The sequence below is a fragment of the Salvia splendens genome, chromosome 14 (assembly GCF_004379255.2).
Source record: "Salvia splendens isolate huo1 chromosome 14, SspV2, whole genome shotgun sequence".
Classification (NCBI taxonomy): domain Eukaryota; kingdom Viridiplantae; phylum Streptophyta; class Magnoliopsida; order Lamiales; family Lamiaceae; genus Salvia; species Salvia splendens.
Window position 1 is genome coordinate 1,835,684 of NC_056045.1, and position 27,092 is coordinate 1,862,775.

The window sequence follows — 27,092 nt, forward strand, 5'->3', positions numbered from 1 at the left end:
AATGGAAACCAATATTTTACTAAAGTCTACATCAAATACTATAATTTAGTCACACTTGACTTATCTTATTTATGGTTTGATTACATGCTTATCAATTCACGTTCCAATTTGAAAAGAGGCAAGTACTACCAATAGGAGTTGTATTGGGTTTTTCTTGAGTTGGGTTGGTAGGGTTATATGGGTTTAAGGTTGTAACCAATATGGTGTGGGTTCAAATTGTTTTTTTCATAGTGGAGTAGTATTAATTTATCCTCAACTTCGAAATAGGTAGCTCATGGTTCGAAAACATAGAAAATAGAATCAGATCACCCGAACAATAATGTCGATTCTCATTCAACCCATTTATGACGAAATCGAAACTGTCAGTCTAATTTCCAATTCAAATTTGTGATCCGACATGAATATGTTGTGTATCAATATATGTGTGTTTGAGATATGCTTGGTTTGATAATTATTTGAAGTTTCAATCATTTAATTTTGTTCTAAATTCAAATTGGAGAATTGAGATAATTTGGAATCGAAATTTAATGATATTGAATTAAGAAGTTGAGATTTTACATCAAAGAATTCAAGAACTTTAAAACAAATATACCAAACTAAAAAAATAAACATCAAGCAAATGTCACACACTTCATTCATATAACCACACTCCGAAACTCAGCCTTACCATCACCACCACTACTCCGTGTCTCCGCGGCCAACTCCACGGCCGCGGACTCATCCCTCACGCTGCCTCGCCCCTCCCCTTATACCGCCGCGCCACCCACACATACACACAAAAATTCACCGCACTAATCCCCGCCGAAATCCAATAAAAATACTCAAGTCGGCTCTTGTTCAAATCATTCCTCAGCCACCCCTCCTCCGCCCCGCCCGTAGCCCCCTCTATCGCCTTAACAATCGCGGTGCTCAGCCAGCTCCCGATCTCGCTCAAAAGCATCGCGCTGCTGATGCTCCTCGTCCCATCCATCGCCTCGTCGTAGAAAAACTCGAACTGCCCCACTTACATAAAAACCTCCGGCAGTCCCATTAAAAAAAACTGGGGAAAAAGCCAAAAGATGCTGATCTCCTGGCTTGGTGCCCGGCCCCTCTTCTTCGCCTCGACCAGCGCGGCCGAGGCCATCGCGAGGATCGAGACGAAGAGGCCGGCCCCTATCCGCTGCAGGGACGTCAGGCCCCTAGGGTGGCCTGTCTTGCAGTGGAGGTAGGGGACCGCTAGCTTCTCGTAGAGAGGGACTGCGAGGAGGGCGTTGAGGACCGCGGAGACCGGTCTCGAGCTCGCCGGGATCGAGATCGAGCCGAGTTTTCGGTCGGTGGTGCCTGCCTGGATGATGAAGTAGGTGGAGAGCTGAGTGAAGGAGATTGCTAGGGCGATGGTGGAAGCACTGGGAGGATTCGAACGAAGGATTTGAACTCTTCGACTTGGGTTACCGTGCAGATTTTCCAACAGTTTGTTTTGTCACAATCTTGATCCGTTATGACGGCGGCGTTGTCCAAAAATCTGTTACAAATAGTACTGAACGTGTACTGGTTCGAATTTTAAAAAATATAAAGGAAAGTGGATAGAAAAAGTTAGTGAAATATAAAGTAACAGAATAGATATACCTATATTCTTTGGTGTGATGGAGCTTTGTTGCACCAAAAATGTCTGATTCCTTAGTCTTGACCTCATAAAGGTCATCCGCTTCCATCACCGCCCCAACCCCTCTGACGTGGTTTTTGACTGCAACCGCTGCCCAAGGGCTTTTGGTGGCGGTACCGCATGAAACCCGCGGCAAAGATGACCATGGAGGTTATCATGGCCGCGGTGGGGACTCCGAAGCCCCAGGCCCAGTCGAACTCGTCTTGGATGTAGACCATGAGTGTGATCCCAAGGAGGGCTCCCATATTGATGGCGAAGAAGAACCAGTTGAAGAAAGCGTACTTCTTCTGGGCTTCGTTGGGGTCGGATTGGTCGAATTGGTCTGCTCCGAATGAGGAGACGCACGGCTTGATGCCCCGGTGCCTAGGGCGATGATGGCTAGCGAGCAGTAGAGGAACGCTTTTTGGTTAGTTGTTGATGGAATGCAGGGGTGTCGGGTGCACCGAGGCGGCCTCATGGTGTCTATGGTTGCTGAGAGGGTCAAGAGCACCATTCCCTAGTGTGTAACCAATCAAAATTCAGAGCATCCGCAATGGGACGGACGATAGGCCGCCCGAGGCATCGTCCGCCCACTTTCGGTGTGTGGACGATGCCCGATGCATCGTCCGCACCCTATAGATCGTCCGCGGTCCGCCCACGATGCAATGTTTTTTCGTGTTTTTTTTCGAATTTTTGTCTATTTAAACCTCGTTTGTTATTCTATTTTTCATACGAACATTTCTCTCATCTCTCTCATTCCATACGAATATTTCGATAATCTCTCACAAACAAAAATGAACCACGACGACGACTGTAGTACCTCAAAGGGCGTTAGTCGGACCTTGACGCGAGCCTTATTCAAATAAATGAAATGAAGGTTTTTTTCCAATTTTTGTAGTTATTTAAATATTCAAATAAAGAAAATGCTTAGGACGGCTTTTAGGGCGGCTTATAGGGCGCTCCGCTGCAGGTGGATGGGTAGGAGGATAAAATGCTGACGTGGCGGTGCATAGGGCGGGCTTTAGGGCGTCCCTTGCGGCCCATTGCTAATGCTCTCAGTAATTTCTAATTTGACCGACTATAAGAGTCTCATCAATAAAATTACTATTCTAAATAAAGACCGGAGGGGCATTGTCCTATTTAAATTCCAGACTCCTAAACAGAATTTATCAATACGTTGTATTAATAAGAATACTTATAAAATTTGTACCAACTAAAGCAACAAAGTTGGCTCTTCATGAATAGATTCATGAATCTCTCGTCGATTTAAGAAATCAAGACAAGAGGATCGAAGAAACGGGGATGGATAGATAAAATTGTCACCAGTGCATAGATGACGGAGAAGATGATGATTGAAACGGCCTAAATAGGCGTCTGGGAGAAAAGCTCCAAAGAGTGTAAGAACATAAGCAGCTCCGATCCAGTCAGTGACATGAGTTGCTGCATCTGGGAATGGCTGATGCATCTCTCTCACTAGATATCCCACCATGTTCACAGCAACAGCAAAGAATGCTAACCTCTCTGCAACCTCGTTCACTACCATCAAAAATAAAACACAATCATTTTTCATTAACTTCTGATCATTACATACTACATGATGATATTGATTTTTGTTACAAATCAAACATGATTATTCGTCTTAAAAGACTAGTCTGCATTAAAAAACTTGGACTCATTGGTCACTACCACACTGATCACAAGTTCACAACTGACTTCTTTTACTTAGCCACCACTCTGAGTTGGCTTCCAAACCAGGGGCGGATCCAGGAATATAAATGGGCGGGGGCAAAATTATATGTAAGGGAAATTTGAGAATTTGAGAAGGGGCAAATATAAAGAAATTTTTTTAAAAAAATGCAAAATTGACAAAATAGCATATGTCAAAAATATTTGAGGAGGGGCATTTGCCCCACTTTATGTTAAGGTGGATCCGCCCCTGTTCCAAACGATCTCGTTGCCAAAGGTCAGAGTTGTTGGACCTCTCAATAAAAGCTCCGATATTATATAGTAGTATTAAAGGAGAAAACAGACCTATGATGAAAGGGGAGGCTTTCCATCCCCCGGTAGTTTGTTTGCTTGCAATCCTGCCTTTATAATCCACACAACCATTTGTGACCAATGTCGAATCCGTTCCTTCTTCCTACAAAAATTCATATGTTTAGGAACATATATGCAAAAAAATCAATGTAAGAAAATCTGTTGATCATCACCTTCATGTTTGTTTCTGAGATCACACGGATCGATCGTTGTCTTGCTTGAGTGAATGTGAATGTAACAATATCTATCTCGACCAAATTGTAAAATCTAAATGATAAATATTGAATTATATTTTTAAACCATTAATTATTGTCTTAATTGGTGCATCAAAGTAAAAATTTACATGTATGGAAATTTTGGATTTGGCCAATCTGTTCATGCTCATATCAGAGCATGTGTTTGATGTTTTTTTTATTGGTCAGTCTATGGTCGATTTCATGCTACGTTAATATACAACATGGATTCATAATAAATTATCTTTAATTTATGTGAAGAATCATTTGCTTGTAATCCAAATGTATTAAGAATTTCAGATCATTTATATTACAAAAACATATAGCTGGATCTTTATAGCTACATCATTAATTGCTGAAATGTATAGCCAATATACAAACCCATTAAATTATTTAGCTTGCTAATTATACTTTAATAAAAAAAAGTAAAGAAAATGGATTTGAATCAATGCATAAGTCTCTAATAACAATAGCTTAATTATTGCACAAGCCAATGGACGCATGCAATTGTGCATTGGAACACAAACGTATTCTTTTCACTTCACTCTTTCCCTTTGCAAAAAATTTAAAATTTAGTTTGTAAATAGAAAGAACAAGTATTGTAAAAGTGAAAAGTTAGGGAGCTGAATAAGAAAAAAATAGAAGAGACAAAAAGACAAGAAACATGGAGCCAACAAAAGAGAAAAAGCCACCATTAACTCTTTCCATTTTCTTCTTATTTATCCACATTTTAAGTACTCTTGTCTTGCCCATTTATTTTGTAACTAGTGTTACGGAGTAACAAAAAAGTGGTGGATAAAATTAATCTAATCAAATGAAAAACAAGTGAAAGTGTGTGAAAAAAAATTAACTTGTTAAATTAGGGAAAAAGAACAACATAAAGAAGAAAATTTGCTAATAAATTTAGGTGTAAAAAGGAAACAGCATCTTCATTTTGCTTAAAAATTCTTAAAAGTAAGTCGCCAACTTCAATGTGTAGAAGTAATACTAAACAAGAACATGATAAAAATAGATGATGTTAGTTACCTACAATATTAGCATCATCTATGTGCATAGCTTTCATTAATTTCATATTAGCATTATTTATTTTAATTTTAATATATTAAAAATTATAACTAGATAGCTTTAATTTTATAAATTACATACAAATTTTTAAATAAATGGATCTCTTCCTTCACTAAATCATTACATTTATATAGATCATAAAACTAATAAAAGTGACTTTGTAAATTTTTTCGATTACGTAGATTCCGTTAAAATAAAACTTTAAATCATGGACGGAGAGAATAATATAGAACGAAACAAAGCCCCACGATTTCATTAATATTTTCAGAAAATATACACAAAAACTCGTATACAATGATACATACTCTTCTCCTAACACACATCTTTCTCAGTTCTCACTCTTCTCTTGAACAAATAAACCCAGTGATTAGTCTTCAGCGATTGTGGAGGGGATCCGATTCATTCGGAACTCGTCTTTTGCCGGAGAAAAAGGGATCGAAATCAGGCTTCACGGTTTCTTCAAGCTGCAAGTGTTGGTGTTGAGTTTTGGAGGAGGAAATTTGCCTGCTGCAGACAAGCATTGTGGAAGAGAGCAACAACGTAAGTAGAAACAAAATGGGGATTTTTTGGAGCTTAAAATAGTGCATGGTGTTTGTTGGAAGGGAAGAGGGTTTTGTACAAAAGGGATTGTCTTTTTTTGAGTACAAGTGGTGTGTTTATATAAATGTAAAAGAAAGAGAGATTCAAGATCTTGAGGGCCCTGTTTAGTTTTTCATATGCTGGACCAGAACTGGTATACTAATTTTACCGGTTTAGTTTCGGTTCTAGAATTTATTGAAGTGGCGGATAACTAAGGATTTTGACTCAAAATCAAGAAAAAAAAAATCGGCCATAAAACATTAAAGTTGAATTGAAATAGGAACTGAAACATGAACCGTCGGCCGTTGTCAATTCAAAATTGTTATTGTGAATTTATTTGAAATGTAGGAGTATTTTATTTTTCTTTTTTGAGAGGTAATGGGATTCACCTAATTTGATTTGATGATTTGAAGCCAACACTGTCAACATTATACACACACGCACGGTCCTATATGTATAGAGTATGTACGGATGTGTATTGGTGGTCATCCTTCTTGCTAGTAACCAATGGATAATGTAAAAAGTAAAAACTGGAGTATGATGAACACTAAGACCATCCACAATGCCGCCCAGCCGACCGCCCAGCCGAGCGCCGGCGCTGGGCGGTTCGCTGGGCGGTCTATTGCAGTCGCCCAGCGGGCGAATGGAGAGAGAAACCGCGCAGCGCTGGGCGGTCACGTGGCGCTGGGCGGTCCGCTCGGAGCTATTGCAGCGCCCGGATCGCCCAGCGCGAAATTTAAATTTTTTTTTCCCGAAACACTATATATACGCCCTTTGCTCGTCATTTTCATTCGCACCACTTGTATTTTTTTTAAAATTAATGTGTTTTTTTAAATTATTGTACTTTTAAAAATTATTGTACTTTTTTAAATTTTAATATTATTATTAAACTTTTCCCGTATATGTCTCGTAAATTAAATTTCGTATATTGTGTGATTGTTAATTATTTCATTTTGTATATATTTGTTAATAGTGATGTGGATATTATGTGGCTAGGCTATGGCTGGGCTATTGCTGTGCTATTTGCTTGTTTTGATGATGTGGCAGGAGGATTTTTAGTGCTGATGATGTGGCAGTGGTTAGGCTATGGCTGGGCTATTGCTGGGCTATTCCTATTGTGAATGGTCTAAAAGCTAGTAGTACTAAATTTAAATGAAATTTTAGCTTTTTCTAAGATTTAAAATTCTAATATTACACGCATCAATTAGTGTAGTGTTGTGGGAACTAAATAAAGTCTCATTCTAATATATAAACAATAATTGAATCTATCATTCCAAAATCAATTAATCACTTAGTACTCTACTATATAGGGAGTACTATTTATTTTTAAATTTATTATTTTAACTTTATATTATAATTATTTATTTTATTGTTAGAGCATCCCCATCCGTGCTCGTTGGAGCACGGATGTGGGCCCGGACCCACTTTTACTCCATGCTCTTAGGCAAGAGCACAACACCCACATCCGTGCTCTTCCGCAAGGACAAGCTCAAAGGTCCCACCATTCTATTATTCAATCTAAATAAAAATAATTTCACAAAATTAAAATGCATTAAAAATATCCGGAATACTATTACAAATTTTAAAAAATTAAAAATAACATAATTAAAATCCTAAAAATTAAAAAGTACATAATTAAAATCCTAAAAATGAAAAATTACATAATTAAATTCATAAAATTAAAAAAAACCACTACTCGTGGACGAATTTCGCCAAATGTGTTTGATTAGGTCTTCTTGTAGCTCAATGTGGGCTCGGGTATCGCGCATTGTGTTCCTTCTTTCGATCATCTCGCCCACTGTCGTATGCACCCCTCGGCGTGGGGGAGACCTCACGGTTGAGTTTCCGGCTTCATCCTCGTCGTAAAAGCTAGCCTCACGATGGATGTAGCAGCAAGTTGATCTAGTTGGTCGAGGAGGAGGGGCAGGGGTATTCGCGGTGACATAGGCGGCACGATATTGTTCATAGTATTCTTGTTCTTCGCGCTCCGCTTCTGCAATGAGATTGACGAAATCCATTTGAGAGGGTTTGAGTGAGAGAGGAAAATGTAGATAAGTTGTATGAAAAAATATGAATGAGATATGATTTGATGTGAAAAATGGATGATAAATGTGTGTATTTATAGATGATTTTGGGAATAAAAAAATCAAAAAAATTTCCAGAAAAAATGTAAAAAACGGTCATATTTTTGGGAATCTGATTTTTTTTTTTTTTTGGTATTATTTTCGATTTAAATAACATGAATTTCCAACGGAAATGTCGTTGGCCAATCAGAACGCGCTACGTCAGCTGCTCGCAGGCACGGACGGACGGATGGGTGTCCACTCACCGCTGCGGATGCTACCCCAAACTTAGGGCCCGTTACGCGAAGGGGGTTTCAAGCTTAGCATTACTTTATTTTATCATACTCTAGTGTGTTATTTTTTTGGGTGTATCACGAGGGTTTTAAAACATTTTTATTATTCATATAGCTTTAAGCGGCTAACAATCAAAGTCAGTATGATTTTTTTATTATTCCATGTGCTACACTTCATGATTATGTTACATTAATTTCCTAAATAGAAGGAAAAATTAAAATATTGAATTCAGAATAGATTGGATAGGACTAATAATTGAGATACAGTAAAAAAATATTATTGATTTAAATTTTGAATTTTTTTATTAAAAACTTGCATGCAATAGATTTTGTTGATAATTAGATATAGTTGACGTGACAGATTGTGATAGATTGTGATATGCACCAAAAAATATGTGATAGATGACACTAAACGGCTCAACGCCGCCAGCTTTTTACGGGAACCCTGTATTCAAACAAAATTAATTTCTAAATGATCCAACATAAATTTGTTCGAATTGATTCATGGCCCATTATCATTGGCCCACCTCTATTTTGACCGGCCCAAAAAAAGATCACGATGCTTATCTAGCAAAGTTCACTCTCTGGTTGCCTTGAATAAATTATCATCACATTGCAGACTCAAGGACATGCACATTTTATGCAATCATGTTTACTTTAAGTTGCCAATTGAATTTAAGGTATCAAAGACATGATGTTAGTGTGATCAATATGGAGTTATATGATTCTCAGATTCAAAATTGTCTTTGACGATTTTTATAGTTAATAAATTGGTTGTGTTTCCAGTTATTATGCAGTGAACTTCTAAAGTTAATAACGTTCTAACTCAATTGAGATGGTCGGACAATCACGATTATGTGTGATGCAACCCAAATAAGCATGGAAGAAGTGACAAGACTGAAGTTTGAGTTAAAGCATAATTCAATTTCTTATGTACACATAATTTCTCTTTTATTTTAATTTTATAAATTTTATAGGAGAGATAAGTTTTTAATTTATCTATAAATAATTCTTTGTAGTTTTAAGAAAGCCTATTTTGATTCAACCCATTATATTTTTGAGTTCCAAACACTCTTTTACGTTTCTTTATAGCGTTGTACTAAGAGCGTAGATCTATTTGACTTAACGTTTTTTCACCATGTTTGTGTCGTCACTCTACCAACTTTCGTCTTTTGGTATTGTGTTGCTTGTTGTATCATATGGGCTCTTACATTTGTTATTGTTTGTAGTTTTTCTGAGGTCAATGGATGTATTGTCTTTCACTCTTTCATCGATCATGTTGATTGTCTCAGGCATACTTTTCATCATTATAATCAAATTACCTTCAAAGATCGTATTAATCAATGTATCTATAAATCCCCAATCAATTTTGACACTTTAGATCACCTCATCCTTTTTGTAATACATCTCCTACTTCATCCCTCACAAACATATTATATGATGGTGGGATCCATACCCATGTTTGTGAATGTGGAGTAGAAAAAAGATTAGGTGATCCTTAATTACTGCAATTTTGAATACCAAAATCTCTCTAGCCAACCAAAAAGATTAAATAAACTTGGTCAAATTTGAAATATTTGAGATGAAATAGGGAAAAGTGCCAAAGTATAGGATAAACGTGACATCTATCATTTTTTTGAATGAATAACAAATAGAGCAAGTCGAGGGTACTTAGGTCTTTTTACAGTTTCGGTTTCTCCTAAATCCCTAATCGGAAAAATCCCAGTCCAAAATTTGCAGCAGTATTCTTCCCCTAAATCTCTCTCTCACCCAAATTTACAGATAAAGAGAGAGAAAGCTGTACATGCAGGGGATTCTCCAAAATGATTGCAATTACCTCCGCCGAGTTGAACTACCTCATCTTCCGCTATCTTAACGAATCTGGTAACTCTTCCTCTGTCGCTCTCCCTCCATTCTTGAATTGGGAACTGGGTTTCCAGAATCATAATTGGGATTAATTTATGAGCTAAATGGCATCTCTATTGTTAATATTGGAGAAAGGTTTCGTTTTTCTTCCATTTTCTTGGGGTGGAGGTTTGGGTTGCTGGAGTGATTGCTTATGGTGGCGCAATTAGGTTGTTGTATTGAATTCAGATTTCATGTTTCTCCCACTGGCCGATACGGATTTGTGAAATAAGCAGCCCAATTAACTTCCATTTTGATTAAGGGTGGACTTTTGCTTGATTTGACGCTTTAGGAAACATGGTTTTTCGTTAGGGAAGTAGTATTTGTTCATTCTTTTAGGTTTGGGATACTGTTTTGAATTGAAGATATTAGATGTTATAGTCAATTAGTCATGACAATTGTATGTAAGAAAAATGAAGTCTTTATGAGTGTAAACAGAGGGGAATTATGCTTATTCTTAAGGTAGTTGTAATGTTACCCCTAGATGCTTCCAGAGATATAGGAATTGAGCCTTTAGAAGGAAGTTAGCGATGCAAGTTTGACAAAGCCTGCTTTTCTTATGATTTGAATACTGAAACTGGTCACACAAAAGTACACATTGTTAGATATTGCAAGAAAGTGAGTGTTCTGTAATCCGGTAGGGCATTCGTGCAGGCTCAAAGGCTTAATCAATTGATTTTATGCAAGTCCCCTTTTTACAGTATCTATAATGTGGTTGTGCAATGTGTATTTCAGTAGAGCATTAATAAAATATTCTATGGATTTTGTAGCTTATCACTCATGTGTTGTACTGACCTCTCCATCTTCATTCATTTCTTTGTTATTTTTCAAATATCTTTTATCAAGGTCTTACCTTTATTGCTATTATGCTGAAGCTAAGCTATTGGTTCATAATGAAAATTTACTAGCTTTACACAGGGGTACCATAACTTTTGTGAAAGTGTATTATTATAGGTTTTTTCATGTTCTTTGGGTGGGGATGCAAGATATTGGAATATGATAATGTTAATGCTCTAGTATTCGTTATGCAATAGTCATATGTTCTAGTATTCATTATGCAATGTTCTTTGGAGAATAATTACTTTGTAACTACAATTTCTTAGCATAATTAACTTTTATTTGGAATAATTGTTTTCAGGATTCACACATTCTGCGTTCGCTTTAGGATATGAGGCTGGGATCAATAAAAGTAATATTGACGGTAATCTTGTTCCACCTGGGGCTCTCGTGACATTTGTTCAGAAAGGAATTCAGTATCTTGAACTAGAAGCAAACTTGACTACTGTAAGAGTGCCATACTGTTAAAATCTCAGTAATTAGAGATATATATTTCCCTTGTCTCTGTATTCTGTGCTGATTCTTTCACATCCTCAGGATGATTTGGAAACAGATGATGATTTCCAGTTCCTGCATCCTTTGGATCTGATAACAAAAGATGTGGACGAACTTCAAAGGATTATAAAAGAGAAAAAAGAAAATATACAGAAGGATAAATCCAAGGGAAAAGAGAAAGAAAATGTTGAAAATGGTCGGGAACATGACCGCAAACTTGCGATGGAAAGGGAAAAGGAGATTGCAAAAGAAAAGGAGAGTGAAAAACAACAAAGAGAGAAAGAAAAGGAAAGAGATAGAGAAAGAATGGAGAAAGAGAATGAGAAAGAGAAGGAAAGGGAAAAGGAGAGGGAGAGGGAGAGGGAGAAGGAGAAAGATAAAGGAAAAGAAAAAGAAAAGGAAAAGCCCTTTGAGGACGTCAGTGGTGTAAATCACATGGAGGATGAGGTAAATGGTAAACATGAGGAGAATGGAAATGACGGAGGTAAGATCCATATCAGATTCTTTTACACTCATGTACTTGTCATATGATGCTGTAACTATAAAATCTTCCTTGAGTGATTAGATTTGGTGTCTTAATGTGCAGTGTAGCAATTCTGTCACTTTTCAAGAAATGTAACTTATTTTGTATATTTATATTATAGGGCCAGAACCCATGGATATTTGCGCTAGTTTACCTTCCGTGCCCTGTGAATTCCCAAGCAGCGATGTAACAGTTTTGCAAGGTCACTCTTCTGAGGTTTGGTCATATTATTGCGAAATTCTTAATCTCCATTTGATTAAAAGAGGAACCATGATAAATATATTGTTTAGTTAGGGCGCATGCCTTTCTAATGTTTCTTTACAATCACAGGTTTTTGCCTGTGCATGGAATCCTACCGGGTCACTTCTGGCTTCTGGGTCAGCTTAAACTCCTAATATTACTTATTTTAGATAAATTATGTTCACTTCCTTGCTTTTATGGCATTTTAATCCTCTCTATTTTTCCCATTGTCTGTCAGACATCCCTGGTCTTCTTCATATATTTGAAATGTTTTGGTTTTATTTGTACAATCTGTGTGTGGGGTCTAAACCTAGTTCTTCATTTATGGAGTCCTTCCTGACCGTGCATGATACTATTGATTGTTTGTGGCATATGAGGTGTGGCTATACTTATTTATTTGTTTGTCAAAGAGACCTTCGGGTGATAACACTATCAGTTTCTGCCTTCTGGTATTATGGCCAATAGCTAATAAGGCTAGACCGAGACTACTCCTCATGTAGGGTTTAAATCTCATCTGGCACAACAAATAACAAACTTTCTTGAAGCAATAATACTTGAGCTGTTGAGCCTATATCTGCAAATAAAAAGAATAACTACAAACTATAAGAAATTTAGAAAAATGTGATTGGGAAGTTAGAAAAGGAAGTCTTCTGACATGGTGATGCATCGTGTTTGTTTTATATCTTAAGAATTCATTAATGTACCCTCCAGATTCCCTAGTTCGCTTTCCCCTTAGAAAATGACATATATCACACTTGATTAATTACTGTCATCCAGGCTCATCCTATGCTCATTATGGCTATTGTTTGATAGGTCTGGAGACTCAACTGCCAGAATTTGGACTATTGATGGGCCATCTAGTTGCAATACAGAAAATGGGCCTTCCAATGTCGTACTTAGGCATTTCAAGGGTAGAACAAATGAGAAAAGCAAAGATGTGACAACACTAGACTGGAACGTGAGTATTATATATGAATTTTTGTATTTGTTATTCTGTTCATTCATTTCTCTTTCTGTGCTGGATGTGGTCAATCTGATGCCTATAAAGAAACTTGAACAATCTGTAGGTTGACGGTACGCTGCTTGCTACTGGCTCTTATGATGGCCAAGCAAGGATATGGAGCAAAGATGGTTAGACTTCCTCATAATATTATTTGTTCAAAATTCAAATCCATGCCTCATTTAATCTTTGACATTCTGTCTGAATTTTTTAATCATGTGAACAAAACCGTTTTACTTTGGCCTATAGTACTCCCTCCGTCCCCAAAGAGTATGAACTATTTCCTTTTTCGTCCGTTCTTAAAGAGTATGAACTTTCTAATTTTAAAAAATTCAAACAACCTACTACCCCTTCACATCATTTTATTTACAACTTATACCATTACCATTAACACTTATACCATTATAATAATGTGGACCCCACTCTCCACTGACATTATTTCCACTACCCTTTCTCTCTCTCTCTTACTTTTCCCCTTATTTATTAAAACCCGTGCCAAACCCAAAGTACATACTCTTTGGGGACGGAGGGAGTATAATTTTTTATAAAGGTTGATTTCATGAAGCTGCTCATTACCTTATAGTTGATATTTTGTGTTTGAATTTCTGATTCTGCTGCAAACTTCGTCCTGTTTTTTTGTTGAATTATATAGTATCTGGAAAATTAGATTGTGTTGTGCATCTCTTAACTTTGCATGTGGAAGGCACTTGGCCTTGATGTATCAAGTTTAAAAAGTCCAAATCTCTCGAGGAGGGTCTCTATTAGTTATATATTGTTAATTCAAAAATAAAAATAAACACAAACAAAGTGGAGGCTTGGAAGATGTATTGCGATAGTTTAAGAAGAAACATCGTTAAATTTAGGAGCAGAAACCATAGAAGGAAAAAGTTGTAGCTTAGTGCTTTACTCTCACATTTATTGTGGTTTGCAACAACAAAGAGAGTAAGGAATTCTAACCCTTTCTCTGGGCGAACCTCTGCTCAGACAGGATTGGTCCCGTCAAGTTGGACTTCCCCTAGCCTATTCAGTGATTTACTGAATTGGTCAAGTGTTCCATCTTAATATGTCTTTGTTATTTAAGATTTAAGAAAACAATTTTCAAAGGTTTTCACGCGTAAATGTTTCTCCAATCAATATATACAAATAACAAAGTAATAGCATTCATATGGACTAACATGAAATTCATTCGTGAAGTTCTGGAAAATATATGTCATTTACTACAACAGATAGGAGACCTTGTTTAGATATCTGGAGAAAAAAATGTTGATCCTGTAACAATGCCATACAATTTAAAGTTGTATGCATGCACTTAGGTGTCTAATCATTAAGTTGTTAAAAGTTGGATTTTAAATTCATTGCTGCAGAATTGCATATTCTAGTGTGGTATATATAAGGTCTAATGGTAATTGGGATCCACTCTCGTTTCACATGTGCATGATGTACCGTGCTTTCTTTTCTTCCAGGGGAATTGGTCAGTACACTAAATAAACATAAGGGGCCTATCTTCTCCTTGAAGTGGAACAAGAAAGGAGATTATCTTCTTAGTGGAAGTGTTGATAAAACTGCAATTGTGTGGGATATTAAGACAGGGGAATGGAGACAACAATTCGAATTTCACTCAGGTGCTTTTGTATCCTTTGTCCACTGTTCTGCTTGAGCTTGTTCTTTTGTTTCTGTTGGTGAAAACAATACTGGGAAGCTTTTGTTTTCTAACTTGTTATTTTGTGATTGTATACATACTTGCAGCTCCTGCCCTGGATGTTGATTGGAGAAACAATGTTTCATTTGCTACATGCTCGACTGACAGCATGATATATGTTTGTAAAGTTGGAGAGAACCGGCCGATCAAAACTTTCTCAGGGCACCAGGTTCCTTTCAATTCTCACATTTGTCACTTCCTTTTACCTGTACTTGACATATAACCATCATTTGGAAGAGACAAGGTTTCGTTGAATACTATTCTGTGTACCATGTGGCAATCTAGAAAGAACAGTCCCTTATTTGAGGGCATTAGCCTGAACAGCATCCACATATATGCCCTTGATAAATGTCTAAACGGGGCAGAAAGTGGACTGGTTTTCAAATCATAATTACATAAATAATCTTTATTGGAAAAAATGAAGGAACTATGTACTCAGTAGAAAATCTTGAGAAGGGTGTAAGCAGTGCATGTCTAAAGAATGTTCTTCATGAACACATCTACACTATTAAACTCTCTGCAACCCACCTCGATAACTTTGAGTTCCTTTATGTCTTTTTATTACCTCTCCCATCCTCACTTCCTCAAGCCTTGATTACTGAGCTCTCTTCCATTTCCATAATTACATTGTTAATGATCCTATCAATTTCAGTGACTTTAATTTTACTTTCTATAACTTCATTCGCATTAACATTTGAATATGCTTCTTCAGTGTGAAGTTAATGCTATCAAGTGGGATCCAACAGGCACACTTCTGGCATCATGCTCTGATGATTCTACAGCAAAGGTTAGTCAATTTTGACACAGGATTTTTATCAGCTAGCAAAATCAAATGTTTTGACAAATGTAACCCAATGACTTGTTTTTATATGAATTCTAGATTTGACTCTTTCTAATATCTTTGTCTTTTGGCATCTTATAACCTCTGTTATGTTTAAATGTAATGCAGATATGGAGTATTAAACAGGACACGTGCTTGCTTGATTTAAAGGAACATTCCAAAGTATGTTAATCTTTTTTTCCATTGACACTGCGGAGTCGAGTTGCTGATCCATGGACATTATTTTCAGGAGATATACACTGTCAGGTGGAGTCCAACAGGGCCTGGTACGAACAACCCAAATCAGCAACTGGTGCTGGCAAGGTACTTATGCTGCACAACTATTGAATGATTTTAATTTCTGCTGTTTCCATTTAGCTGGATGCCACCTTCTGTTTCTTGTTCCTTACCACATATGCAGAATCCTATGAAGATTAAAAAAAAGAAAAACAAGGGGAACAAATTATAAGCGAAATAGATGAGATCAGAAAAGGAGAAGGAAAGGCATCAATACTTATGATAAACCTAAAATTGGCAGAAGTATGTAGGATAAGGCTAAGTTGGCAATTCTGGGTACACCTTAATACATCATTTATAGTGCCATTTATTTAAGACCAAAGCAGCAGAAATCTGGGCCATTCCGTACCCCGCCGCCATCACCATCATAAAGATATAAATCTATGGTTTGCTTGTGCTTATTTTGTAAAATAAGAGGAGAAGGCCTATGCATGGGGTAACGACCTAACATCTTGTTGAACCTTTGGCTTAGATTTAGCTGTGAACAAGAGTTCTGGTGTCTTCTCAGAGGTTGGCTCCAATAATTAATAATCATCTTAAATTAACAAAAGTTGTTTGGAGCGGGATGTATTCACTATTTTCTCAATCAGGAGGTAAAAAATCTCATGTTAGATTTGTCTATGGCAATATGTTCTAGTTCAGTTATGGGAAACGGCTGAAATAACCAAACTAGGAAACCTGCACGGAGGAAACTCTAGAAGTATGAACCTCAAGAAGGAGATTATGCACTAATTTTTACCTTTATCCTAAACGTAGTGTTTTTTATATGCCTTTCTCATCTTAGCCTGTTTTCACATTAACCGCATCTCTGCAGTGCCTCATTTGACTCAACCATAAAGCTGTGGGATGTAGATGCTGGACATCTTTTGCACAGCTTAGACGGCCACAGGTATGTGCTGAGAATATTGAGCCGTTAAAGTGCGACTTGTATAACAGCAATGATGTTACTGATTTTCATCGATTATAAATTCAGGGATCCTGTTTATTCCGTTGCATTTAGCCCCAATGGCGAGTATTTGGCAAGCGGGTCACTAGATAAATGCTTGCACGTGTGGTCAGTGAAGGAAGCGAGGATTGTGAAGACCTTCAGCGGAAATGGTGGGATATTTGAAGTTTGCTGGAACAAAGAAGGTGACAAGATTGCCGCTTGTTTCGCAAACAACGTTGTGTCCGTGTTGGACTTCCGAATGTAGAGACGACAGCATTCTTTGTGCATTCATGTCCTAAAAGCCTTACTTTAGATGCTGACTTAGTGTAGGCCTCAATCTGTTATGAATGGTGCTTTTATAACCTTAGAGTTTCAGAAAACCAGAGACCTAATTGCTGTGGTTTTTGTAAAGAGCTTTCTTTTAAATGTAAATTCTCATGAATGCTGTGTAGTGGGATATGGGATTTCATTGACTTGTAGAAATTCTTATTGAGGACCATGGTTTGCATGATCTTGTCTTAATTTTTACATGGATCTAGCCCAAATTCATTTTTTGATATTATTGCGTTTGGATTTGGTCATGAATTTTGCATTATACATGGATTTTTTTTGTAATCTTTCCGTCCCTAGAAAGATGATCCCTTTCTTGCGCTGCATGTGATTTTACGTAGTTTTATTATGTCAAATTATTTGAATACACAGCAATTCTATATTTTTTAATCATTTTAATGTGTCAAATTTAAAATGCGGTAAACTTGATTGAGTTTACACATCAAATAAAATTTATTTTATATTCTAATTGATTTATTTTCCCTAACATATAAATAGAAGAGATACAATCAATGGATAATTCAATGCCCAAATTTTCCTTTCAACAGGTCCAAAACTTGAGAGAGCTTATTTAACTGAATAAACATTTATATTGATGAATCTCAAAGAGTAAAATTTATCCAAAAAGAGACCAGCACAGAACGAAAGAAGAATATTATTGCCCATCAAGCAAAAACTCTCAAGAATGTCATATAAAATGTAAAGAACTCCAGTGAAGATGTTGATTATCCCGAGCTCGAAACGAAACCAAACACACCCTTGTTTCATCAACAATGCAGCTATAAACTGTATTATTTAGATATACAGCTATATGTACACTGAAAGATTTCATCTCTTCAGCCCCTAAACTTAATCTTTGATATCTTCGAAGAAGAGTTCCGGCACTTGTGAAGGTGGAGACAGCGTTGCCACACATTTAAACTGTTGCAAGAACAATCATTTCGAAAATCAGTAATCTGCATTCAACAAACATGAACTAACTATAGGAGGTAAGTTTACACTTTACACACCTTATGTTGCTTGTATTTCTCCTTGATAGCAACTAACTTGCTTCCTCTCTTGCTCAATTGCAGCTCAAGAAGGATGTGAACACATTCCTTCAGATCGGATGGTTTGTATTTCGAGTATTGCTGCAGAGCTGAGTTCTGCAGTAGTAATCATAACATCCAGTAACTCAGGTATGAAATGAAGATGGTTCGATTCATTCTAAATCTATCTCAAACACGTGTACGTACCCAAGGATGTTGCTTAGGTTGGAGAGTGAATCGTGAGATGAATATGACCGAAGCAGCCACCAAAGACGACAAGAATTTCAGGCATTCATAATCGAGCAAACTCAGTTCTGCGAGGTAGTAACCTAGGAACTCCAACTGTAGATTGTAACTCTGCAAAAAGACAACATAACAATCAGAACAACATGTCACAGAACAGAACAAAAGTAAGCGTGTTCAAATTTTCGAGCATGAGCTCACCTCATTATCTCCTTGACCAATCCTAGTGAACCGACTGCAATTCAAGCAACAAACGAGCAACCCTTTTAGCCCTCATTACACAAGTGATGAAAAAAACATCAATTACAACAAGTCTTTACCGGAGAAATGTCTTTGTAGTTGGATTTCCCATCTCAAACTTGAGAGACGTGAGCACGTCCGACTCCATCTTCACTATCTCTTCCCTAGTATACGTGTTGTCCGTGATGTAACAGAAGTCTTCCACATGGGTAGGTTTAATCTCCTCATATTTCCTGCAAATCAAGATCGAATACAAAAGCATCTCAGCACAGCTATACACACAACACGACACAACACAACTTAACACATTGGCTCAACTAAGAGACACAGCACAATCAATCTAGTCCTCACCAGGCAATGAGCATTGCTGAAGCTCCAACAAGCTGAAGCTTTTGCCTGGTAACGACATTCGAGGATAAGAATCTGTCAATGTACAACACTCCTAGGTACAGCGTATCGGATTGAAGCTTGTACTCCTAAGCAACCTCCACTAACCAGTCCACCAAAATCCCCCCCATGTTTGCAGTCACATCTTTCTGAACTTTCTCAATATAATCCGACAACGGCCTTCTATTTGCCTCCTTCTGCACCACAAACTCCACTCAATACTAACTAATAGATCCCTAAATTCATTCACCCAACAGTTATAAAATTAATACAATCCTAAATCAAGAAACATAACAAATTGGAAGACTATAAATCATCCATCACCAAATCAGCGTTTCTTGACTAAAGAAACTAAACAAGGAAAGATCCAAAACAGTAAACATCAAATCCCTAAAAAGACTAATTAAAATCCCAATCAATTCAATCAACAAACACTGGAAACAAGCTAATTTCATTTTCTTCTCATTCAATCACAAAAGAGAATGCAACTCAAATTAAAAATTAAATCAAATTCAAACTCACCTCCATTCTGTGAAGATACTCATATATCTCCGAAGCATAAGCTACACACGCTGCGGATCATATGATTTCTCTTCCGCATCCGAATTCAAATCCTTCTGTACCCCCTTCACATTCCTCTTCAGCTTCGTTCTCTTTTTCCCCTTTCCCCAATCCCAGATTTTGCGGAGTCAAAACGTTCTGAATCTCACCCAAAACCACTCTCTTATTCGGGCCACGCTGCAGCGTCTCCTCAGCAGCTCTCTTCTTCGCCGCCAAGCGAGTGATTCACACGCAGTTTTCTTGACCGGACTGTTGAACGGTATAGGAACCATTTTGGGAGAGGAAGCAATAGAAAGGAAAGTATTGTGTTGAATGAGATAATATATTTACTTGTATAATGTTCCCTTTAAATAGGGTGTAGGAATACAATATATATGGTAAGTCAATAATCCTATTTTATGAGAAATATTCACACGGTGATTGATTGGGTGATTGGCTCCCAATTTGTGGGATTTCATTGTGATGAATCTTCCCTTTTCTTAACACCCCTCAGATTGAGTGGTGGGGTCTCCTATACTCAATTTGGAAAGCACATCTTCAAAACTTATTGAGTTAACTGCCTTAGTCAGGATGTCGGCAAGCTGATCTTCTGAGCGAACAAAAGGTAGCTCAACAATACCTTGCTCAATGTTTTCTTTGATGAAGTGTCTGTCTACCTCCACATGCTTAGTTCGATCATGTTGGACTGGGTTTTGTGAGATGCTTATAGCAGCCTTGTTATCACAATACAACTGACACTTGCTAGGAGAGAAATTAATCTCCTTCATCAACCTTCTTAGCCACAATATCTCGGTCAATCCACTTTTGATCCCACGAAATTCTGCTTCAGCACTTGAGAGGGCCACCACCTTCTGCTTCTTGCTCCTCCACGTTACTAAGTTACCTCCAACAAAGGTAAAGTAGCCTGCTGTGGATTTTCTATCATTTGGATTTCCTGCCCAATCAGCATCCGTATATCCATGAATCTCAAGGTGTCCATTCTTGGAAAACAACACTCCATGACCAGAAGTTCCCTTCAAATATCGACAGATCCTAAGTGCTGCCTCCATGTGATCCGTCTGCGGCTTATGCATGAACTGACTCACGACCCCCACTGCATAGGCAATATCAGGCCTAGTGTGAGAGAGATATATGAGTTTTCCGACTAATCGCTGATATCGACTACGATCGGTTAACTCAGCTTCTTCTCTGATTTGCAACCCATGATTAACTACCATAGGAGTGTCTGCTGGTTTACACTCCAGTAGACCAGTTTCTGCTAGAATGTCCAAGATATACTTCCTTTGTCGCAGAAAAATTCCTTTTGTTGATCTTAGAACCTCAATCCCTAGAAAATACTTGAGATCACCTAAGTTCTTCATCTCAAATTCCTTAAATAGATTCTTCTTCAAGTCTTCAATCTCTTCTAGGTCGTCATCTGTAATAATCATATCATCAACGTATATGATTAGGCACGTGATCTTATCCCTCGCTTCTTAAAGAATAGAGTATGGTCTGAATTGCTCTGCGTATAACCATAGCTAATCATTGCCCCGACAAACTTCCCAAACCACACTCTTGGGGATTGTTTCAATCCGTATAAGGTCTTCCTCAATCGACATGCTTCGCCTGCCTCAAAATCTGCTGCAAAACCTGGGGGTGCCTCCATATAAACTTCCTCTTCCTTCTTCAACTCACCATGAAGGAAGGCATTCGTCACATCGAACTGGTGCAGTGGTCAGTCCCGATTAGCAGCAATAGATAGCAGTACTCGAACAATATTCATTTTGGCTACCGGAGAAAAGGTCTCCGAATAGTCCACTCCATATGTCTGAGTGTATCCTTTCACGACAAGCCGTGCCTTGTATCTTTCTATCGAGCCATCAGGTCTTCTTTTGATGGTGAAGACCCACCGACAACCTACCGGTCGTTTTCCTCCTGGCAGAGTGCACTTATCCCATGTATGGTTTCGGATCAATGCATCTATCTCCTTCTTCATTGCTTCCCTCCAATGTTTGTGTTTCATAGCTTCCTCCCATGTCTGTGGGATTTCTTCTTCTTCATATAGTGCATTCTCGAAAGCCTGAGCCATTTCTGATAAATGGCCTTTTGCCAGGTTCACAATGGAGTAGCGTGTTTTCCTGTCCATCTTTTATGGTGTGTACCTCTTTGGTGGAACTCCTCTGTTTGACCTGGGTGGAAGTATGTATCTCCCAGTGTCAGGGTCAACTCCTTCTACCTCGATCTCCTCAATTTCCCCCTCTGCAGTCTCAACTGAATTTTCTATTTCCTATGTACTCACAGTGTTAGCCAAACAATTAACTGTATCCACAAGAGTACTTACATTGGATAATCCTGACGGAGAAATAGTTGAAGCGATGTCACTTTCCACAATAGACTCTACTACATCAGAGACACGTTCAGCGGAATTGCTTACTGCTTTCTCTGTTAGGTCTGCCTCAGGATTGCTTGGCATTGGCATTGGCATTGACATTGAGATCCAACTTAGCGGGTCCATATCATTATTATTCCGAATATTACTCTCCCCCTGACTGCTAAGGTGGGTAAAGAAATACTCGGTTTCAAGAAAGTTGCAGTTCATTGTAACGAACATGCGGTTTGACTTTGGATCAAAACACCTATACCCCTTTTGATTAACCCCATATCCTACAAATACACATTTAATAGCACATGGAGACAATCATGTTTGGGAATATGGACAAAGACGGAACAACTGAAGATGCGGGGTTCGAGGGTCAAGGGCGGAGGTATCTTTGTGAGGGTGGATAGGACTTGTAGGGGAGTTTTGTGTTTAAGAATACTTGTGGGCAATCGGTTTAAGAGATAGGCTGATGTGGCAATGGCTTCGGGCCAGAAGTGTTTTGAGGCTTTGACTCTATGAGCATAGAACGAGTCATTTCGAGGAGAGATCGGTTTTTCCTTTCGACCACACCGTTTTGTTCAGGGGTATTAGCACATGTGGTTTGGTGTATAAGACCTTTATCTTGGAAGAATTGTTTCATATTGGAATTAACGAATTCCCCTCCGTTATCTGACTGAAAAACTTGAATTGTTTTGTGAAACTGAGTTTGGATAAGGTTATAGAAATGGGTAAAATGTGTAAAAAATTCAGATTTATGTTTCATGAAATAAACCCAAGTCATACGAGTGCGGTCATCTACAAAAACTAAGTAATATCGAAGACCCTGCCCCCCAATAACTGGTGTGGGCCCCCAAACATCAGAGTGTACCAAGGCAAATAAGGATTCAACACGAGTATTATTCAAAGGATAAGTGTTTCGATGATTTTTGGATAAAAAACAAGTTTCGCAGTACATATCATGCTTAGGAATAATACTAGGAAATAATAATTTTAAGTAACCGATAGAAGGATGACCCAAGCGCCGATGCCAAAGCCAAGCTTTCCGGTCAGCTGACCCGTGAGTTAGCATGGCAGTCCCTTTTTGAGCTATCTCATCCACGTAGTAAAGCCCATCGCGTTCAGTGCCACGTCCAATTATCTCCCCGGTTCGGATATCCTGCAACAGACAAAAATGTGGCTGCATTAGTAACGTACAATTTAACTCCTTAGTGACATGACTAATGGACAATAATTTATGAGACATCGAAGGAATATAGAGACAGTTCGATAATTGCAGGGTAGGTGATATGTTAACAGTCCCGGCCCCCTCAACCATTGTAAATTCCCCATTGGCAGTCTGAATGTGGGATTTTTGAGGTTTTTGAAGTGCGATGAGATCTGAGGCATCATATGTAATTGTATCGGTTGCCCCACAATCAAATATCCACTTATCATTTTTCTCAAGAGCACTGGACACCTTACACGCAACCCCAAAATTTTCGAGATACTGAAATCTATTTTTACAAAAAATCTGGGAATTTACGGAATTAGCTAAAAAATTTGGGGCTAATTGAGACTTATCAATTTGGTGGGGAATATTTTGCAAAATATCAGAGGTATGTGGTGGTTTCTGTAAATCCTTAGGCTGGTGGGGTATATTTTGTAAAGAGATGTTCCTATGGGGTATAATTTCATAATACCGAGAGTTATGGGGGCCTCTAATAGAAGGACCCCCAACACTCATTTTACCTGGAACCCTAACATCCGGCGGCGCCTCCTCCACCATTAATTCCTCACTCCAGTCGGTGATTACGCTCCCCCTCCCGCCGGCAACAAAATTCGCCGACCCCGATTTGTTGACCGGCGGAACAGCCCCAGCCACCGAATCCTTTTCGCTGCCCCGGGCTGGTCCAGATTCTCGGACATCTCCTCTGTTGGAATTGTCTCCGACCATCGAGGCGGCGTGTCCTCCACGGTTCCAGGGAGTCCGAGGCGGTGGTGGCTTCCCATGTTTCTCTTCCCACCAGTCGGGGTAACCTATGAGCTCGAAGCATGAGTCCTTTGTATGTTTCTTTCGCTTGCAATAGGAACACACGAGCTTTGATTTATCTTCGTCGTCGCGGTGGCTGTTATTTCGCCGATTCCAGCTCCCGCCGCCACGGTTACTGCCCCGAGAGTTGCTGGAGAAACCCTGCTGCCCGCGGACTACAAGCCCTGCTCCGATTCCCTCCGAGGACGCGCCGTTGGTGTTGTTTCTGGGTTATAATACTTGGCTCCTTGTCTCCTCTCGCATAACCATGTTGTAAGCATAGTCAGCCGAGGGAAGTGATTCCATCTTCAGGATCTCCTTCTTGATTGATTCATACTTATTATCAATTGCATATAGGAATTGACATACTCTTTGATCTTGTATGAATTTGGCATGGATTTCAATATCTTCAGGAATATATCATTGGATTTTTCTGTTTCTGATCAATCGAGGTCCATATTTCTTGTAGGACACTCCACGTCTCTTCTAATGAACTGCTTCCCTGTCTCACGGTGCTTGCTTTGAAGTTAAGGTCGTAGACCTGGATTTTATCTCCTCCGCTCCCATACGTGACAGCCAACGCATCCCAGATGTGCTTGGCTGTCGGATGCTGTGAAACTCGGCTGACTAGCCGAGATTCGATGTTCTGAGTCAACCATGTAAACACGCAGTGATCGGCCTGTTGCCACTGCGTGAAGGCTAGATCGGTTCGCGGTGGGGGAGGAGGCACTCCGGTCACGTGAGAGACCATTCCCCGACCGCTTATCGCCGTCTTCATAAGCACGGACCAGATGGAGTAATTGTCACCATTCAGTTTGTCTCCTCCGATGTGGAGAGGTTGAGTATCGATCTTGTATGACACTGGTATTTCTGGTGGGTTATTTTCTGATTGGGATGGTGGTTTCATCATGGCAAAACTTTTGCTCATGATATCGGCAATCTGCCGGGCAATCTCATCTGATTGGGATGGGACGATGATTTTCTCGTCGGTGTCTGACATGGTTGGTTTATTGATACAGGTACAAAGATAAGAACGAAAAAGGTAAAAACGGGAAAAGGTCGAGAAAGGTATCAAGGACGATGATAATACCGTTTCTGAGTGCAAACTAGCTCTGATACCATGTTGAACGGTATAGGAACCATTTTGGGAGAGGAAGCAATAGAAAGCAAAGTATTGTGTTGAATGAGATAATATATTTACTGTATAATGTTCCCTTTAAATAGGGTGTAGGAATACAATATACATGGTAAATCAATAATCCTATTTTAAGAGAAATATTCACGCGGTGATTGATTGGGTGATTGGCTCCCAATTTGTGGGGATTTCATTGTGATGAATCTTCCCTTTTCTTAACACATTGTCAGCTGCGAGAGAGAGAAAGAGGTTGCGATGAGAGCTGCGAGTTGAGAAATGGTTTTCGCTGTAAATGGGCGATGGAAATGAGATTATAAGGTATGAATGCCGCCATTGTTTCTGAAAAAAATTGACGGCGCCGGGAAATTTGCACGAAATCTTGAAATGAAATTGAAGAGGGATTTTGATTTGGTAATCAAAATATTGAAGAGCGATATTGCGCCTAATCTGATTATATTTTTGACTGGTTTTTGAAATTTTGGAAATTTGGGATTGGAGGGGATGAGTTTCCCGGTTCTTTTTATGGGTTTGAATTTTTGTTTATTTATTTCGGTGATTTATTTAATCTAATCATCAATTATTGTTATTCTTCACAAGATTCTGGAATCCAAGAATGTCTACTTGTAATTGATTCCTTTTGAATTTTATTGTAGTAACACTTGAATTTATTTCTATTGTAGTAGAAGTAGTAATATTTTCAACATTTGTCGTGATTTTTTACTTTTTCAACATATTTACTAATATGTGTGTTTGTCGATATTTTTCTTAGTTACTTGGATTAAATGTGGCATTGACCGTATTGTTACTATTGTAGACTAGTACTATTTATTTGGCAATCAAAGTAATTATGATATTAATGACAATAATTAAGGTAATTTAATATTAAATATTAAGCATGTTAATGGATTAAAATGCCTATTTTATTTCAAAAGTTAGTCTATTTTTGTATTCTTTCTAGATTCAAAACAAAATCACAAATCAAATAGATTCACAGATGGAAACGATTGAAAATGGTTGAAACAAGCTAACAAAGAATACGACTTGGTAATAATTAGGATGAAGAAATATTATCATTACAAATTCTCAATTAAGACACAATTTGAACTAATAGCATAAAACATATAGAATCTAGGATGATGGAGGGCTAAGACGCCCAAAAATAAAGGATGGCTTAGCTATAGCTGAAAATGTTGAGTATTTCCACCCATGTGGAAGCCACCATCTTTGACCATAAAAGATTGGTGAAGATTGTTGCAATAAATGCAACAAGATGGATATGGCAGTATTCATACTACATAAGTCCACACATGGTATCCTCCTTCAACAATTGCGGCTATAGGGACGGCTGTAGTGGCGGTTGTAGGAGAAGAAAAATGCAACACAATTGCTCTATAAATAGAGCTCACTTCCATCGGTGAAGGCAGTGCAAGAGCTGAATCACATCAGCTTGTGAGAGAGAGCAAGAGAGAGTTTTGGTGAGTGCATTTTGAGAGAAGAAAAAGTGAGGAAAAATTCCTATCTCCCTTAAAGTTGTAGCTCATTCCTCTTGTGTGTATTCCAAGTTATTCAACTTGAGATTTGTATTTCCCCTATAGAGTGTAGGGAGAATTTGTAAGCCTACTATATACATAGTGGAAGATTTAGACTTCGGTCTCGTGGTTTTTCCCGATTTGGGTTTCCACGTAAAATTCTCGTCTCACGTTTTTATTCTGCACCAAAATTTGCTTTCTTGGTTTGGTCCCATTATTTAATCCAGCAAGAGGGAAAAGAATTATCCTGGTTCCGCTGTGCAAGTATCAATTTATTTTTGATACTCCTTGATAAATATCACCACTTTTCCCAACAAGTGGTATCAGAGCCATCGTGGTTCTGAGGCGGATTAAAAATGGAGGAATCATCTTCGCTTGGTGGCATGTTCAAATTGAGCGGATCGAATTACTCAATTTGGAAGCCAAGCATGTTAGATCTCCTCTACTGTAAGGATCTCTATTTGCCTTTACAGGGAGATGAAGCCAAACCAAAGGATATGAGTGATGATGACTGGATCATCATGCACAGAAAAACTGTTGGTTACATCCGGCGCTTCATCGAACACAGTATCTTCCATCATTTCGCCAATGAGGAAAAGGCTGATGTTCTTTGGAAGAAAATAGAAGCTATGTT

At 38.4% G+C, this 27,092-nt stretch overlaps 1 protein-coding gene and 2 pseudogenes across 1 annotated transcript; 1 reads left to right on the top strand and 2 right to left on the bottom strand.

Moving 5' to 3' along the window:
- Positions 1–635: 635 nt before the first annotated feature.
- On the bottom strand, positions 636–3,837 carry LOC121765635 (annotated as a pseudogene).
- Positions 3,838–9,603: 5,766 nt separating this feature from the next.
- On the top strand, positions 9,604–17,163 carry LOC121765834 (WD40 repeat-containing protein HOS15-like). The gene is made up of 14 exons (XM_042162091.1): positions 9,604–9,775; positions 10,935–11,080; positions 11,171–11,612; positions 11,773–11,867; positions 11,982–12,028; positions 12,705–12,849; positions 12,959–13,022; positions 14,355–14,513; positions 14,638–14,759; positions 15,303–15,377; positions 15,540–15,593; positions 15,661–15,734; positions 16,522–16,596; positions 16,681–17,163. Exons 1-14 carry the CDS (start codon positions 9,715–9,717, stop codon positions 16,898–16,900), a joined length of 1,779 nt encoding a protein of 592 aa, XP_042018025.1. The 5' UTR covers positions 9,604–9,714; the 3' UTR covers positions 16,901–17,163.
- A 441-nt stretch (positions 17,164–17,604) lies between these two features.
- Positions 17,605–21,072, bottom strand: LOC121765636 (annotated as a pseudogene).
- Positions 21,073–27,092: the final 6,020 nt, after the last annotated feature.